Raw genomic sequence first — 14,919 nt, forward strand, 5'->3', positions numbered from 1 at the left:
GAAACCAATCAAAGCCTATAGATAAGAAACAAAAGAAATTTAATTTCAGAATATTACATGAATATAAAAGACAATGCATATGATTATTTCTTTACAGTTACATATATATATATGATATATAGTCAAACAAGAATGAAAAGAAATGGCGACAGTTAAAAACCCTGTTTCTCTTGCTGAGCCCATCCAGGGATGGTGCAAAGGCAACCCTTGCTACGAAGAAAGGTCCTGGGGCAGGAGTGTTTTTTCCCAACAGGTTCTGCTGGGCCCCAAATGTGTGGGGGAGTGCTGAATGGCTCTTTAGCATCGACTGGCCTCGCAGACTCCAGTTTCCATGGTAACCCAAGCACTCAGGCTATTATGTAGTCCACCTCCTCCCCATCCCCTCCATCAACTCTCCACTGGAGGAAAGACCTCAGCATTCGTTGTCTAGGAAAGCCAGGTTTTTACAGCCGTTTTAGATTGGGTTCATTGCCACTGGTCTAAAATGCGTGTGCATCTTAGGAACCCAAATCTTCCCCCAAATCTAGGGCAATCCGGCCAAATGCTGGTATCCAGGTTTGGGATGGGGTCCTGCCTTCCACACAAAGACTTCAGGGTGGAGGGCAAGGAGGAGGCTCTCTCCTGGGGAAAGGTGTTCTACTTAGAAAAGACTCCAGAACAAGAGCCATCAGCTTCCAGGGCCTGTGCAAGGCCCCGTACGAAATAAGGAAGCAGGGAGTCCAGAGTCCAGAGAAGTCCGATCCCAAAGACGGCTTCCCCAGTTATGCACGGCCATAGGCCGGTCACTGTGGGGCACAGCCATGACCTCAGGTTCTCCTACAAGGCAGTACTTTAAACCGCGTCTCATAGAGGCTCCTGAGAGGAAAGCTGAACAGAAACACTGCTATTCAGGAGAGAATGGTTCTGCTCTGCCACTCTGGGATTAAGTGGCGTCCTTACAGGCCAACCAAACCCCCACCTCTGAACACCCAGTGGTCCCCACAGTCACAGCTTGCACTACCCCACTTCCCGAGGGGGCTCCCACGTCATCGCTGACTGGCGCTGAAGGGACATCAGAGTAAAGAGCTTGGGGCGGGTCAACTGTGGTTTCAGGTATGAGAAAGCTCCAGCTCCTTTAATATGTTGCCTCTCGGGTGTAGTATCAGGATCTCCTAATCTTTCACTGCTGCAGTGGAGTTTTTCTCGGGAATTTTTTTGTGTCATTTTTTCCTTCTTTTGCTGTTTTCTTTTTGTTTTGTTTGGGGGTTTTTTGTTTCTTCATTTTTTTGCAGTGGAGTTCTCAAACCAGATTCATTGGTCCCAGTGCAAAAATCCATCATTGTAAAAGGTAAGAAACTCCCATGCCTCTGGTTTTCACTGATTCAACCACTGCAGCTCACCCAGTGCAGATGTGAATCAATGAAGCAGGCTGGGTTTTTATGCTTGAGCCCTCTGGCACAAAACACTGCCCCATATTCACACCACAGCAAAACCCATCACAACTGACCCCAGAAAAAATGAATTTTCTCAGCCAGACGAAGAGGCATTTCCAGAGACTGATCCAACATAAAAAGTAAACATAACATTTTAAAAAATCTTATAGATTTAAAAAATTGTTAAATACTGGCTCAAAAATACCCTCCCACCAGTGAAAAGGGAGACACTGCCCTTCTGTGGCCAATGAAAAGGGCTTGTCTTTGCGTTCTCCATAAAATTCCACAGGATTGGAACAGTTACATATTACAAGGCAGAAGGTTATATTATTTATTTCTCATATTTGAATTCCAACTGGATCACAGCTTCTATTTAAAAAAAATGACCTATCATACCCTTAACACAAGGGAAAGCATACTTAATAAATAACTTAATGAAACACATACCCAAATACAGACATAACCTGCACACGGGTGAGCTACATAAAAGCACATGCTGTGACAGACATCTCCCACCACCCAGCCAAGCGCACTATCGACTCCACACAACCAGCCTCCTGAATCTCAGGAACCTCCCGCAGACAGAGCCACAGCACAAACCCGATGACGAGGGGCAGCAGGTCCCTGCTCTGCTCCCACGAGCTGATGCCAGACCACAAGGACAGTCCACACCTCAGGGGGAAACAGTTAGATGAATAAAGTGTGGAGTGAAGGGAGAACACTACCTCAGTCTGTTCACACCAAAAGGGGTTTCTGAATTCCCTGACAGCTGGTGCAAGGAATTTATTTTTTTCTCAATAAGGAAAAAAGCCAAATAGAAACTATACACAAATGAATTTGCTAATAAGTACTTTTAAGAATGACATAAAACTGCTCTACAGAAAGGGACTTCTAAGCAGTTTTATACTCCTACCCATCAATTGTTCACAATCTATCAAATTGGAAGGCCAAATTTTACCTTTCTTTCCCTTCACTTTTGCCGTTACAGCAGCAGAAGAAACAGTAAATATGAAAAAGAGGACTGGCACTGGACACAAAAGCAAACTCTGCTCCCCAGGGTCATTTTCATTTCAGCAATAACACAGCATTTCAATAGTTTCAAAACAGGTCAGCCAACCATACTTGCTGGGCAACTGCTTCACCACAGAGGCCTGACTCCGCTCCAGCACACGGGTGAGAGCGTCACACAGCTTAAGGAGCAGGCACAAACCGAACCTTCTCCCTTGCCACGTGCTGCTCTCGGGGCAGTGAGTATTCACACAAGATCAAAGCCATGCCTCTACTCACCCCAAACATACATGAGCATCTCAACCCCATCAAAGCAGCGGCTCCAACCCATCACCCCACTCCTTCCCATGCCCATTCTGACAAGGAGAGGGGCTGTGCAGCTCTTAGGACTCTGGTGATAAGCCACACTGCTTCCAATGAGGACATTCTCTCCTTTAAGTCCTGCGGAGACTACTGCTCACTTCCTTCCTCTGCCTCCAGCTGGCTCTCAGGAGACTGTCTAGCCTGCACACCTGACCTCTTAGAAGAATGCAGTAGAACACCCCCTACCCCCACCATACCCCCACCCCAAGGAGTCGTCCTGGACAAAAAACAACCAGCCCCACCCAGTCATACTCCGGAGCTTCCACTACATGTAGATATTTCGGCAAACCTCTATTAAGCAGTCAGAGACTTCCCTTGAGTCACAGTGATTTGACAGAAGTATTGGCACCACGTGGGCACCAAAGATGTTTTAGGCAGAGAAAACTGAAGGAAGGAAACGAGTTCAACAATCACACAATTATCTGACATCACTGAGGAAAGAAGGAAGGAGGGAGAGAGAGGAGAGAGGGAGGAACACAATCTAATAATTAACATTTGTTAAAATATTGTATCATTCTGAATTCTCCTTTTTCAATACTGCAGGCCAAATAATCTGCAATCTCACACCCAAGAAAACCTACAAATTTTCCAGGAAAGCTATAAATTCCTTGGACATAAATAAGGTATTGAGCACTACAGCCTCATGAGGTAAGTTTTCCCAAAGTTGAAGGTAAAAAAGAGAGAAAAGACATCTGGCTTAGAGCCCATTTAGATTACATAAACAAAAATAGCTTTAAAAGATAAACAAGCAACAAATAAACAAGAAATAATGACAAAAATACCCCCAACACTATCAAAATAGAGAAAAGTCCAAAATATCTGTTAAAAATAACATCAATCCACTAGGATGACAGTACTTTAAAAAACAAAACACTGGCAGTTGAGCACAAATCTCCTATTTTTAAAAACAGACTGTGCCTAAACAAATCAATGAAATCAGCACTGGAGTCTGCCTAGTTCTGCCTTTACTGTGCTGTGTAAGCCGGTTGGCTGGTTAGTGGTTTCCCCAGAACGTTTAAAAAAAAAAAAAAAAAAGAGCTGCTGGCACTGGTTCAGAGGCAGAGTTTGCAGAAACACCCAGTGAGTGGAGTTAGAGGTATCAGTCGAGTTACAGGATTAGTAACTTTCACAATTCAAACTGCAGCAGCAAGCTGCAAGTCCACGCTTCTCTGCGAGCGGAATGACACCTGGCCCATTGCAGAGCAGACTCTGGTGGACAACAGAACTCTGGGTTCTTCAGAGGAATCCTAGGTGGAAAGAGAAACGAGGGCATTAAGCACATTTATAAATATTTCTTTTTGCAAACCTCCTACCTAAGAGCTAGAGAATCTATACTTAATATTTTCTACAAACTGAGGATTAAAAAGTTTGGTTGAGAATTGATGAATTTCTACCAAGTAAACTTCAGTTTGTCCAACTGCTCTAATCTCAGTTCATTACATCATCTTTTTTTTCAACCAATTTACATTCAATACCATTCAATACCATTCCACACCAGTTTCAGATGTACAGCAGAGTAGTCTCCCTGCTGCCCCAAGCACCCGCCTGGCCCCAGGCCGTTATCTTGACATTATTAACCATATTCCCCATGCTGCAATCCACATCTCTGTGACTATTCTGCAACTACCAATTTGTACTGCTTAATCACTTCATTTTTCCCCCCAGTCCCTCAATTCCCCTCCCATCTGATAGCTGTCAGTCTGTTCTCTGTATCTAGGAGTCTGTTTCTATTTTGTGTCCTTGTTTATTTTGTTCATTATATTCCACATATAAGTGAAATCAAATGGCATTTGTCTTTCACTGACTAGCTTATTTCACTTAGCATAATACCCTCTAGGTCAGCCGTGGGCAAACTACGGCCCGCAGGCCGGATTTGGCCCATTTGAAATGAATAAAACTAAAAAAAAAAAAAGACCATACCCTTTTATGTAATGACTAGGGGCCCGGTGCACGAAATTCATGCACTGGGTGTGTGTGGGGGGGGGGGGGGGGTGTCCCTCAGCCCAGCCTGCCCCCTCTCACATACTGGGAGCCCTCAGGCGTTGACCCCCATCACCCTCCAATCGCAGGATCGGCCCCTTGCCCAGGCCTGACACCTCTGGCTGAGGCGTCCGGCCCGGGCAGCGGGGACCCACAGCTGCAGCGGCCCCGCGATCGTGGGCTTCGCTTTAGGCCCAGGCAAGGGGCCCCTCGCTCCTGGGACTGCCAGCTTCGACCGTGCCCAGCTCCCATCGCTGGCTCCACCCCTACTTCCTGCTATCACTGGCCAGGGCGGAAAAGGCGCCTGATTCTCCGATCATGGCTGGGGGGCAGGGCAAAGGCGGCCCCAGGGCTGCCTTTGCCCTGCCCCCCAGCTCTTAGCTCCCCCCTGGGTTTCCGATCACTGTCAGTGGCAGGGGGCTTCTTCCTGCTTTCCCTTTCGCCTCCCTGCATTGTGCCTACATATGCAAATTAACCGCCATCTTGTTGGCAGTTAACTGCCAATCTTAGTTGGCAGTTAACTGCCAATCTTAGTTGGCAGTTAATTTGCATATAGCCCTGATTAGCCAATGAAAAGGGTATCGTCGTACGCCAATTACCATTTTTCTCTTTTATTAGTGTAGATGTTTACTTTGAATTTATATTAGTTCACACAAACACTCCATCCATGCTTTTGTTCCGGCCCTCCGGTCCAGTTTAAGAACCCATTGTGGCCCTCAAGTCAAAAAGTTTGCCCACCCCTCCTCTAGGTCCATCCTTGCTGTCAAAAAAGGTATGATTTCCTTCTTTTCTACGGCCAAATAGTATTCCATTGTGTAAATGTACCACAGTTCTATCCACTCATCTACTGAGGGGCACTTGAGCTGCTTTCAAATCTTGGCTCTTGTAAATAATGCAGCAATGAACACATCATCTTAAAGGCAACAACAGCTACCATTTTACTGCCTATTTTGTACCAAGCACTGCTCTGAGCTCTTTTATGTACATTAGCTCATTTATCCTCACAACCACCTGTGGATGAGGTGGTGCGCTTGCCACTTAACAGGAGAAGAATCTGAAGCCTACACAGATCTATAAAGTTACTAAGCAGCAAAGCTGGGGAGGGACTGAGCCCAAGCATGAAGGTAGAGCTCAGGCTCTTATCAACTGCAGTGGAAGCCCTGACAGTTTTTTTCTTTTTGTAATGCAAGTGCATAAGTTGAGCTTTTTGATTAAGAGACATCCACTTCAAAACTCAAGCTGACTGAATCCCATTGGACCCTGAGTCCACAGAATTACTCTTTACAGAGTGCTCCTCTAATTTAAGGGTTGCACTATTACATTTTAACTGGGACTACCAAAACCACCCAAGAGGCATTAAAGCTCCTAGGAGAAAAATTATGTTTTCTTTCTCTGCCTTAAAGATGTAAATCTTTACATCTTTGACATGTAACTCCCTCCTCACCGCCCCCCCACCCCCCAGGAAGTAAAGAAGCTATAGGATCTCTGTGCAGTCTGCAAGTTTATATATGTCTACGCACATATGTTATGTATATGTAACTTTTCTCTCTAACTCTAGATCAGGGGTCCTCAAACTTTTTAAACAGGGGGCCAGTTCACTGTCCCTCAGACTGTTGGAGGGCCAGACTATAGTTTTAAAAAAAACTATGAACAAATTCCTATGCACACAGCGGCGGCAAAAACACCCGGCGGGCTGGATAAATGTTTTCGGCGGGCCGCATGTGGCCTGCGGGCCATAGTTTGAGGACCCCTGCAGTCTAGATGGTATTGCTTAAATTAATTTATAAAAGAGCTGTATTTAATTGGCTTAAAAATAAGCAGATTATAAATTAAGTATTCCTAGAAATTCAGAAATAACTACACTCACCCAAATGCTTTTCAAGTTCATGTGATATGGGATAATCTTCGGTAAATAAAGCTAACGTAAGTTGACTTTAATTAAAATAGGTATGTCTTCAGAGTTAGCAACATAAAATATGTCTTAGTAATACACCTTTGTGGATACAAGATTCTAGTGCTATTGTTTTTGAGGTTTTGTTTTATACCTGCAAACTGCACTAGATTCTAAATTCTAGTTTCCTGCAATATTTGGCTACAACTCTCCAAACTAACATTTCTAATTTTTCACCCACCCTCCTGACTTGGAATCATTGGAATTAAAACAGCCCTTTTCCCAAAGTCATGCAAGCTAAAATGGGACAATTTGAAATAAACTTCAGAGAAACCATCACCACAGTTCATGTATGGACAATCTTCATGCCTGTTGTCCTATGGGCCACTCAGAAAGATCACCAGAGACATTCGAACTGCAAACCAGGAAAACCTATCAGATTGCCACTGCCTGCCCTCACTCTATCTGAAGATGCTTCAAGCTAGACATCTAGAAATCTTCTCGACTGGCTGCCTTCAGAACTCAGCAACTGGGATTCTAATCTACTCCAGTCATTAACCTTTGTTCTTTATTTTCTTTTGTCTCCGCAGATATGCCTCTTATTAAATACCTGATACAGATACTTGCACCATATAGGCCTAACTTGGAGAACCCACCTGCATCACCACTTCCTGAAATGAAACACAACCATTTAACTGAAATGAACTATTCTCAGATCTAAGAGATCACTTAGATGAGATATAAAGCAATCCATCAACTCAAGATAGGTTCAAACCTACTTACACCAGACAGCTCAAGATGTTAAAATATTTCACAATATAGCCTAAATCCTTGAACAGATTCCTAGGGCCCCTGAGATCACTGGCTTAGTTTCGTTGTAGGACTCTTCAAGTTTGAAACAATAGCTACAGACTGGATTTCAGACTATTGCCTGTGTAATTATTATAGAATTTGCTATTATAATCCTAATTAGATATGTACTTTCTGGGTTACAGGGTGCCCTATCCCTACTTTTTAACATATCAGCTAACCAGGCAGTTAAAGTCCTTGCCATTAACTGGGACACTGCAGATCATAGTAGATTGTAGCATTAACCATCACAGATTTTTCTTTTTGGAATGCAAGTGCCTGACTTAAGCTTCAATTGCTGAGTCATCCATTTCAAAGAAACATTCACTTCAAAGACAGTTCTCTCCAATAGACACAAGGCCAGCCTCACTGACGAAATAAAGAACTAGGCTACTGGGGCTCCTATGCTTGAGAGATCTTGATTTCAATAACTGCTCATTTGGGCCACTGTTTTTTTTTCTCTTCTCACATTTTTTTTTAAAATATATTTTATTGATTTTTTACAGAGAGAAAGGGAGAGAGATAGTTAGAAACATCAATAAGAGAGAAACATTGATCAGCTGCCTCTTGCACATCTCCTACTGGGGATGTGCCCACAACCCAGGTACATGCCCTTGACCGGAATCTAACCTGGGACCTTTCAGTCGGCAGGCCGACGCTCTATCCACTGAGCCAAACCGGTTTCGGCGTCTTCTCACATTTTAAATTCCCACTCTTTATGCTTTAAATTCACCAATGAAGAGTGAGCCCACGCGACCCTGGGCCCCAATAAATGCAGAACCCTACGCCAGTGTACTCTCCCACTCTGCCCATGACCTCACTATGCAACCCTAGGTGGACTGTCTAATTTCTAGGTCTTGTAAGTAATAAAACTTATTTTTCCAAAAAATTTTTTGATGGTTATTCCTGAAGGGCATCTTGCAATTATAGTAAGAATCACAATGGCCAATCCAACCACAACATTAGTTATTGATAGGCTGAGACCAGTACAAAACACCATCACTACCCTTTTCACCAGCAAATGTATACTAAATGCCTACCAGATACAAGGCACTGTCACTACTGGGAGCAAGAGAAGAACAGATGACAGGAGACCACAGTATATCCATAAGTCTGGCCTTTGTCTTCCAGAAGAGAAACTAGTTACAAATAATACATGTGAAGTAAACATTTTAGTAGCATCAATAAAAGTTCAAAGGAGCCCTAGCCAGTTTGACTCAGTGGATAGAGCGTCTGCCTGCGAACTGAAAGGTCCCAGGTTCAATTCCAGTCAAGGGCACATGCCCAGTTGTGGGTTCGATCCCCAGTGGGGGACTTGCAGGAGGCAGCCGATCCATGATTCTCTCTCATCAAGGATGTTTCTATCTCTCTCTCCCTTCCTTCCTCTCTGAATTCAATAAAAATATATGAAGAGAAAAAAAGTTCAAAGGAAAAAATATATCTGGCTGGGTTATTTAAAGAAAGTGGGGTTTAGGCTGGGCTTTGGAGAATGAGTAAGATTCTACTTTTATCTTATTATTGAGTTATTGGGGTGACATTGGTTAATAAAATTAGAATGGGTAAGATTCTGACTGATGAAATTACTGTCCATTAATAAGTAGGTGTGTGCGTGTGTGATTTGCAAACACATTTGCCTTCCATGACCTATCGGATCAGCAACTTGTTTTGAGCAGGGACACTCCACTACCACCCCCAAAAAATTAGTAGGTGCTAATTCAGCAGTTCTCATCTGGGGGTGATTTTTCTCCCTCCCCCCCAGGGGATATTTGGCAATGTCTGGAGGCATTATTATGTCACAACTGGGGGAAGGGTGCTACTGACATCTAGTGGGTAGAGACCAAGGATGCTGCTATACATTGTACAATGCACACAGGACAGCTCCCCACAACAAAGAATTACCATCTTCAAAAAATGTTTATTCCTTTTCTAAAATCACCATCAAAAAAATGTAGGGTTGTATTAATTGTGAGAAAAAATAAAAGATGATGCAATTAAATATGTAAGCTTGGAGACTGAAGAGAGTTCATATCTGGAGATGCAGGCTTGGATACAGTTATCCCACAGAAAGCAGAACTGAGCTGTTGAAGTAGACCAAGCTGCTAAGAGGGAAAAATCAAGAGCAGAGATGAGCAGAGAATTTAAGAGAGAACGCTGAAAAACACCAAGGATGGAAGGGTAGCAGATGACAGTAAGCTACTGCCAAGACGGAAGAGAATTAAAGAGGAAGGAGAACAAGAACTAAGAATATCATGACAGCCAAAGAAGTGACCAGGGAGAAAGAAAAATGAAAATGCCATTGTCTAATCCAGTGGAATGTCTTTCATTATCAGTGGGCCTCCACTTTTCTGAATCACTAACATTTTTGAGAATCTAATAAAAATATTTTTTTCTCCTCCAGAAAAATGCACATATGCACCAATACATAAAATTACATTAACAATACCAGGAACTTCTTTAGAGCTTTATGAAGTCCACAGTTAACAGATCAAGCATCCCTGCACTAAACTTTCTTGGTAAATTATTACATTACACTGGCTTATTTATTTTTTAATCCTCACCTGAGGATATTTTTCCATTGATTTTTAGGGAGTGCAAGAGAGAGGGAAAGACAGAAACATTAATGAGAGAAATACATTGATTGGCTGCCTCCTACACGAGCCCTGACCAGAGCCCAGGTCAGGGAGGACCCTGCAACCGAGGTACATGCCTTTGACCTGAATCAAATCCAGAACCCCGGCGGACCAACGCTCTCTCCACTGAGCCAAACTGGCTAGGGCTAAACTGGCTTATTTTTTAATGCATTTCTTCCAAAAGCAAAATTGTCAATATAGAAAGACTTATTTCTTGATTATCCTCAAAAATGAAAGCGACAAAAGGTGTAATTGATACAAAACAACGTACCCTTCAAATATACCTTATGATTGGTTTTGACTTATGAATATATAGGTAGAACTATGTAGATGCACATAACTCAACACCAAACTTGCCTCAAACAGCCCAGCCCTAGCTGGTTTTAGCTCAGTGGGTAGAGCGTGGGCCTGCGGACTAAAGCGTCCCAGGTTCGATTCCAGTCAAGGGCACATGCCTGGGTTGTGGGCTTGGTCCCTAGTGTGGGGCATGCAGGAGGCAGGCGAGTAATGATTCTCTCTCATCATTGATGTTTCTATCTCTCCCTCCCTCTACCTTCCTCTCTGAAATTAATAAAAATTTCTTTTTAAAAGAAAACAGCCCAGCCTCAAAATCAGAAGCAAGGTGGAAAGAAAAGAATTCAGATAATTCATTCAAGGGTAAGTAAGGAGACTATACCAAACGCTAATTTTTTTAGAAAAGTATAAAAATTTATCCATAAAGATTGGACTTTTGTTCCCTATCAAAATGTTTCAAATAATAACTATGCTCATGTCTCGGTGGTAAAATGACCATGTCAAATCAGAGGTCACTTCAGCTGCCACACAAGCCTAATAAAACAAGACCAAGTCTCTTCTGGTTTTCTTTAGTAACAATTATGACCACTTGTTTATGCTTTAATAATCATGGTGTGCTTCCAAAACATTATTTCAGTTGAGCCTCATAAGAAACCTTATTTTCAGAGGAGGAAACTTGGGCCAGAGGAATGATGACTCAAGTCAGGTCTAACTACAAATCCCCTGGTCTTTCTATAAAACACATGGCTTCTTCAGAAGAAAGCACAGTAGCCACTGCCTTTTACCAGGAGAGCTTGGGCAACCAGCAGTCCCAGCACTAAATAATCCTCTTTGTCCTGAGCCTCAATAAACATCTTGTATATGATTTCCAGGGTCCTTTAGCATGAACTATCTCTCTGGAAAGTTTCACTGAATAAATAAAACTGAAGTCTATGACAAGAAGGAACGTAACTATTCCATGTTTCCTGAGCATATTCTTGGAATTTCTGTACTCAGTTTCACAAATTAGTTAGCACTTGTTTTTTATTTGCTTAACAAGTACTCTGAAGGTATTTTATACGTGTCCTATCTGTGCAAGAATGCAGGGACCAGGAGGGTCTATATTCTCAGCTCTAACCCTCAGCACCTGGGACAGTGCTGAGTAGATGCGCAATTACCATCTGCTAAATGAACTCAAGGGCAAGACCCAGCCTTGTAATTTTTACATTGCTTCTAACTACAACCATTTAAAAATGTTACTAACTAGATGCAGAAAGGAACCACATTCAGTAAGAACACAGAATAAATAAGTACAATTAGTACCTTTTTTCCCCTCTTTCTTCCCCTCTGGCCATTTCAATCTTGTTGGTGTCATTGGGCCATCTGGAGATCCAGAAAATAACTGTAACAAGAAATTTTTATAGTGGCTTAAATATTCTAATGTCATTCCTATAGATAGACTTTACTAACAGGAATTTGTTTACTGGGTCAATGTCAATGTCCAGAGTTTTACTGACATATTTATATCTCACTAATCTTAACTGGTTTTCTTGCTGACTTACTGAAGTGACAAGGCCTGGGACACCTAAAGGACTCCTCCAGGGGTAATGCAGTGCCAGGTAGTCTGGCTCAAATGCTACCCACCCTGTGGAGTCTCCCAGTAAGAAGTGCTCCCTCAAGCACTATGTTTGTGAGCTATCTCACTGTATTTGCCTTCTTTGCTTATCACTGGCTGTATCTTCCTTAAACTCAAAATGTGTTTGTTGAATGAATCAATGAAAACCTACAGAAAGATGACAGCATAAATGAAAGGATTGAGAAAAAGGCCTAGTTTACTGAGAAACACAAACAGATGACAGTATATAAATTTTCCTCCTCTCTATAAGTAATCACATACAAAAAGAAGGTACAAAGAACAGTATTTTCCTACGTTCATATTCTCTTTGCTGGCTCTCTTCAATTCACCAATGGCTAGAGATTCCGGCGTAGGGGCCTTGTTCTTCCTTTCTGACATCATCTGACTTCCCAGGACCTTCCGCTGATTTAGGAAGAAAAAATATTTGATTTATAAACATCTGCTTATCTGTATTATTGCTATTCTGGCCTTCAAAACTAGTTCCTTAAGTTAAGGAAATCTCAGCTTTCTGATAAATTCTCCCAGGCCATCTTCTTCTACAAGGGAGATCACACCAAAAGAAAAAGAAAAAAACAACAACCTGAAATCATTGCCTTTCTTTAGGTAATCACTTTTCCTCTTCAATTAAAAGGGGTGCAATGTTAGAAGCAACTTTACAGTTTATTTAAACTCTCTAATACAGGCATTTACAGTGTGCTTCTGAAACTATAAAAGAAACTCCAGTTACTTACTTATATAATTTTTTCCCCAAAGACATGTTGTCTCTGGCAGTTCTTAAGAGTCCCTTCCTCTCCTCCCAACTAAAGAATACTTACACTAGGCCCACTCTAAGACTTGGCTTCCCCAAGACTGGAAAATTTGGAGAAATTCTTTAAGAGTTTCTAATATAGTCACAAGGTACAGGCCTTCTTAAGAGGGTCACATGACTATACTGACATTTCTCCATATCCACACCAACACTTATTTTCTGGGTTCGTTTTGAGAACAGCCATCCTTATGATTATGAATTGATATTTCATTGTGGTTTTGATTTACATTTCCCTAATGATAAATGATATTGAACATCTATTCGTGTGTTTATTGGTTATCTGTATATCTTCTTCCTTAGAAAATGTCTATTTAAGTCCTTTGGGTATTTTGTTAGTTTGTTTATAAAAGTTCTTTTTACATTCTGAATATTAGCCTCTTATCAGATATATGTTTTACAAATATTTTCTCCCATTCTGCTTGTTGCCTTTTCATTTTGTTAATAGCAAAGAAAATTTTAATGTCAAGCAAATCTAATGTTCCAGAGGCTATTGGCCCCAGTGAATCAGGATTGAGAGAATTCTAAACTTCTATTAATGATATTAACTAGGATCAAAATTAAAGTTTAGATGAAATTGCAACTGCTGACAACTGCAGCTTACTGGAAAAAATACACATATTACAAAATACATACATATTTTTAGTGCACAATTTGTCATTTTAAGCAAAGAGCTCCTTGACTGTTGATAGATTTATAGATATTAATAATGTTAAAATAATTTTTAAAAAAAGAACAGTAGAATATAGAACAGTGCTAATCTCATTCTAAGTTAACCAGAACCTTGCTTTAGTTTAAGGTATGCCTGGAAATTTGAACCCCATAATCAAGTTATCTACTGCCACCTGATGACAATATCCCCTAACTACAAGTCAAACCATCACAAAGACTGGAAAATTGAATCTGCAAATAGTAATGGCAACAACAGCACAGAAGTACATATTGTATTTGTTTTAAAAACAAGATTTGTAATGAATTTGATACAAAGGAATAGAATACAACAACTGATCAAATATTAAGCTCACAAAAATTTGAGTTACTTAAACCCACAAAATCCACTTTCTAACAATTTTTCTAGTCTCTGTATCAATCTTCTCACTTCTCTATAACTTCAGCAAATTGCATAATGAAGTGTGTGGTACAAAGCCGGTCATGAAGCAAAAGAGACTTTCTCCCCAGTTCAGAAACAAGGGATCTGTCCTTAATCACCGAGGAGGACGGGCCTTTACTTCTTTCATTCCTCACTTCTCCAAACACAGAACCCCTTCTCTGATTTGAAGCACAGAAAAATGCTTTGAAAAAGAAAAGCTTGCCGAGACCGGTTTGGCTCAGTGGATAGAGCGTCGGCCTGTGGACTGAAAGGTCCCGGGTTCGATTCCGGTCAAGGGCATGTACCTGGGTTGCGGGCATATCCCCAGTGGGAGATGTGCAGGAGGCAGCTGATCGATGTTTCTCTCTCATCGATGTTTCTAACTCTCTATCTCTCTCCCTTCCTCTCTGTAAAAAATCAATAAAATATATTTAAAAAAAAAAAAAAAAAAAAAAAGCTTTTCCAAATTCTATCCTTATCCTCTTACAAACACGCCTTTTACAAGGTTCCAAAGAATAGAAGAAAGCTGTTTATGCATAAGAATGATGAAACTGTTCAATTTTCTCATCGTCAATCTATTTTCTCATAGTCAATGCTGAAACCAACAGCACAGCACACTTACCTTAATAAGGCCACTGAAGGAACGTGAACGGGCCCTCTTCTGTACCCGGGGAGTAGAAGGTTCTTGCCCTGGTGTTAGGGTCACAGATTGCTTATTAAACTAAAAGAAAACATAGAGAACATTTGGTTAACATTCTCCCATCAAGCGATAGCATTCTGTGACAAACATATGAAAAGCTAAGTGTAAATACCGAGAAAAATCCAGTAGTAAGTGATTCTGTGCATATACGGATAAGTAAGTAGAGTGGCAAGCAAATCACAAAGGCAGAAATGCTGCCAAAAAACAAGTCCAAATTTATTAAATTAGTTTGAGGGTTAAATTAAGGAGCGCACAGCAAAGAAATCAAATTGGAATCAGATC

At 41.5% G+C, this 14,919-nt stretch overlaps 2 protein-coding genes across 5 annotated transcripts in view; both read right to left on the bottom strand.

Annotated features, from left to right (window-relative positions):
- Positions 1-14,919, bottom strand: part of RRP12 (ribosomal RNA processing 12 homolog) — a 142,813-nt gene that overhangs the window by 26,324 nt on the left and 101,570 nt on the right. The gene's annotated exons all lie outside the window — the stretch shown is intronic.
- Positions 1-14,919, bottom strand: part of ARHGAP19 (Rho GTPase activating protein 19) — a 48,270-nt gene that overhangs the window by 3,463 nt on the left and 29,888 nt on the right. For 2 of the 4 annotated variants that reach the window (XM_059660964.1, XM_059660965.1), the window contains exons 9-12: positions 14,560-14,658; positions 12,337-12,444; positions 11,706-11,808; positions 23-4,008 (exon numbers count right to left, since the gene is read on the bottom strand). In XM_059660964.1, the coding sequence (XP_059516947.1) occupies positions 3,917-4,008; positions 11,706-11,808; positions 12,337-12,444; positions 14,560-14,658 (402 nt within the window). In that variant the 3' untranslated portion in view covers positions 23-3,916. Of the gene's footprint in view, positions 1-22; positions 4,031-11,705; positions 11,809-12,336; positions 12,445-14,559; positions 14,659-14,919 lie in introns of those variants that run through there. The other 2 variants (XM_059660967.1, XM_059660966.1) reach the window with 2 other exon arrangements.

This window comes from Myotis daubentonii, chromosome 13 (assembly GCF_963259705.1).
Source record: "Myotis daubentonii chromosome 13, mMyoDau2.1, whole genome shotgun sequence".
NCBI lineage: Eukaryota > Metazoa > Chordata > Mammalia > Chiroptera > Vespertilionidae > Myotis > Myotis daubentonii.